Here is a 1,774-nt window from a genome sequence, read left to right as displayed (position 1 = left end):
TCTCGGTAAACTTTGATAACATCTCAGTCACATGACAGGAAGTATCCGAGATATTACTATTAGATGATGTGATTTGATAACGATCGGGAAATTCTAGTGATAAATCTAAGAATGGTTCGTATGTTGAGGATTGATGGTCACATTTCATACAAGTTACCTGTAATAACAAACATAATTTCTGAATGGCAAGAAACAGCGTCAGAATCCTTGTTAATATTCTACAGCAGTGGGATAAAGCTCTGATCTCAGTGATTCATTGGAGAACATCTTCAATAATTGGAACAGCTTTGTCTGTTTGGTTTGGCTGTTCCAGTAATTGTAAATTCAGTTAATAATTAAGAAACTTACACTGCTAACTAGTTGACCTTGAAAGATATCAGTTAATATGTTGCTATGGTGATTAGTTTCAGGAAGTTCCGGTACCTCATCTTCTAATTTATCTAATAATTCACTGTAATATAACAATTCAATAAATAATGATGAAAAAAACATAACATTCAAATTATTGACAAAATCAATAAATGAATAGAGTTTTACGTCCTACTGTTCTGCACCATGTGAGTTAATGAAGACAGAAAAACCCCCGCAGGGTACAATGAGGGTAATTTTGCCAAGACAGCGGCATTAGCCTGCTCTTTTTAGATTTCTAACTGACGGGGCCTCAGTTTATTGTCACATACGAACGACTAGACGCTTTTTCCTTGTCAGCCCCTGTTACCTGCATAACTGACAGAGGGAAATCTGAAGGTATTATCACAACCTATGCTTGGTTTGAACCCTGGACCTCCAGGTTAACGAGCAGGTGTCTAACTGAGTCATCCCTTATAAAAGAAAGAAAAACAAGCTATCTTTCATCTTACCATAAAAATTCTTGAGCATCATGTTGAGAATAACCTTTAAACATGGGAATTCTGTTCCATACTGTATGTAGAAAACCATGGGGACTGACTTGACTCCATTTACCAGACCATAAAACACGTAATAAACCATGTAATTCATGCCATAGAGATCTGTAATTTATCATACCTTAATCTTTACTTGAGGTTTTAATCATTATAATATTTATCATTAAGTCTTATTACAATTAAAATCTATCATGATGGGAGGTTGTTACACGAACAAAAGGTGCATCAGTGTCTAATGCTTCTCTTAATACATCTTTTGTTGAGGGGGCAAAATTTGATTGGCTGGCAGTGTCATTAAATTGACAAATGTTCAAGAAAGCCCTAACATAAATGGTTATATTAAAAATAAAAGCTAATAAAAAACGGAACGAAAGTTTGGTATAAGGTTTTATAAGAGAAACTCTCTTATAGAAGCACTGGCCTAGGTCACAAGTAGGGACTGTGAATTACAGCATTGGAATATAATATGTACATCAATTTGATAGAAAATTACCTACTTCTGAAGAGATTTACAAGATAAACAAATAATTCAGACGGTCTAAATCTAATTAAAATGATTACTATTTTAAGTAGTTTATGTTTATATTTCATTGCATATATGTCTGACATAAAAATGAAATAACTGCCCCTGTTACATCCATACCAGTTTCAATATGTCCAAACTGAATCCAGATATTTCACAAGCAAGAATAATAAACAGTAAAAATACTTACATATTATTCAGACTGAGAGATGAATTTAGGTTTAAACTAAGAGAACTAGTAGATGGTGACCCCTCTCCCCCACTTAACCCCCCTCCTCTTTTTACAGGCGTAGACCGTAGATTCACTGGTTTACTCAGATGCTGAAAAATAATAAATTACCAGGTT

At 34.2% G+C, this 1,774-nt stretch overlaps 1 protein-coding gene across 1 annotated transcript in view; it reads right to left on the bottom strand.

Moving 5' to 3' along the window:
- The window catches only part of LOTGIDRAFT_176534 (hypothetical protein), a gene marked incomplete at both ends in the record, with an annotated part of 7,855 nt that overhangs the window by 2,409 nt on the left and 3,672 nt on the right, over nucleotides 1–1,774 (bottom strand). The window contains 4 exons of the mRNA XM_009053999.1: nucleotides 12–157; nucleotides 349–451; nucleotides 861–1,010; nucleotides 1,619–1,749. Coding sequence (XP_009052247.1) covers nucleotides 12–157; nucleotides 349–451; nucleotides 861–1,010; nucleotides 1,619–1,749 — 530 coding nt within the window. The remainder of the gene's footprint in view (nucleotides 1–11; nucleotides 158–348; nucleotides 452–860; nucleotides 1,011–1,618; nucleotides 1,750–1,774) is intronic.

Source organism: Lottia gigantea, assembly GCF_000327385.1.
Source record: "Lottia gigantea unplaced genomic scaffold LOTGIsca_2071, whole genome shotgun sequence".
Classification (NCBI taxonomy): Eukaryota; Metazoa; Mollusca; class Gastropoda; family Lottiidae; genus Lottia; species Lottia gigantea.
The sequence above is the reverse complement of the archived record's forward strand: the minus strand, read 5'-3'. Positions and strand labels throughout refer to the sequence as shown.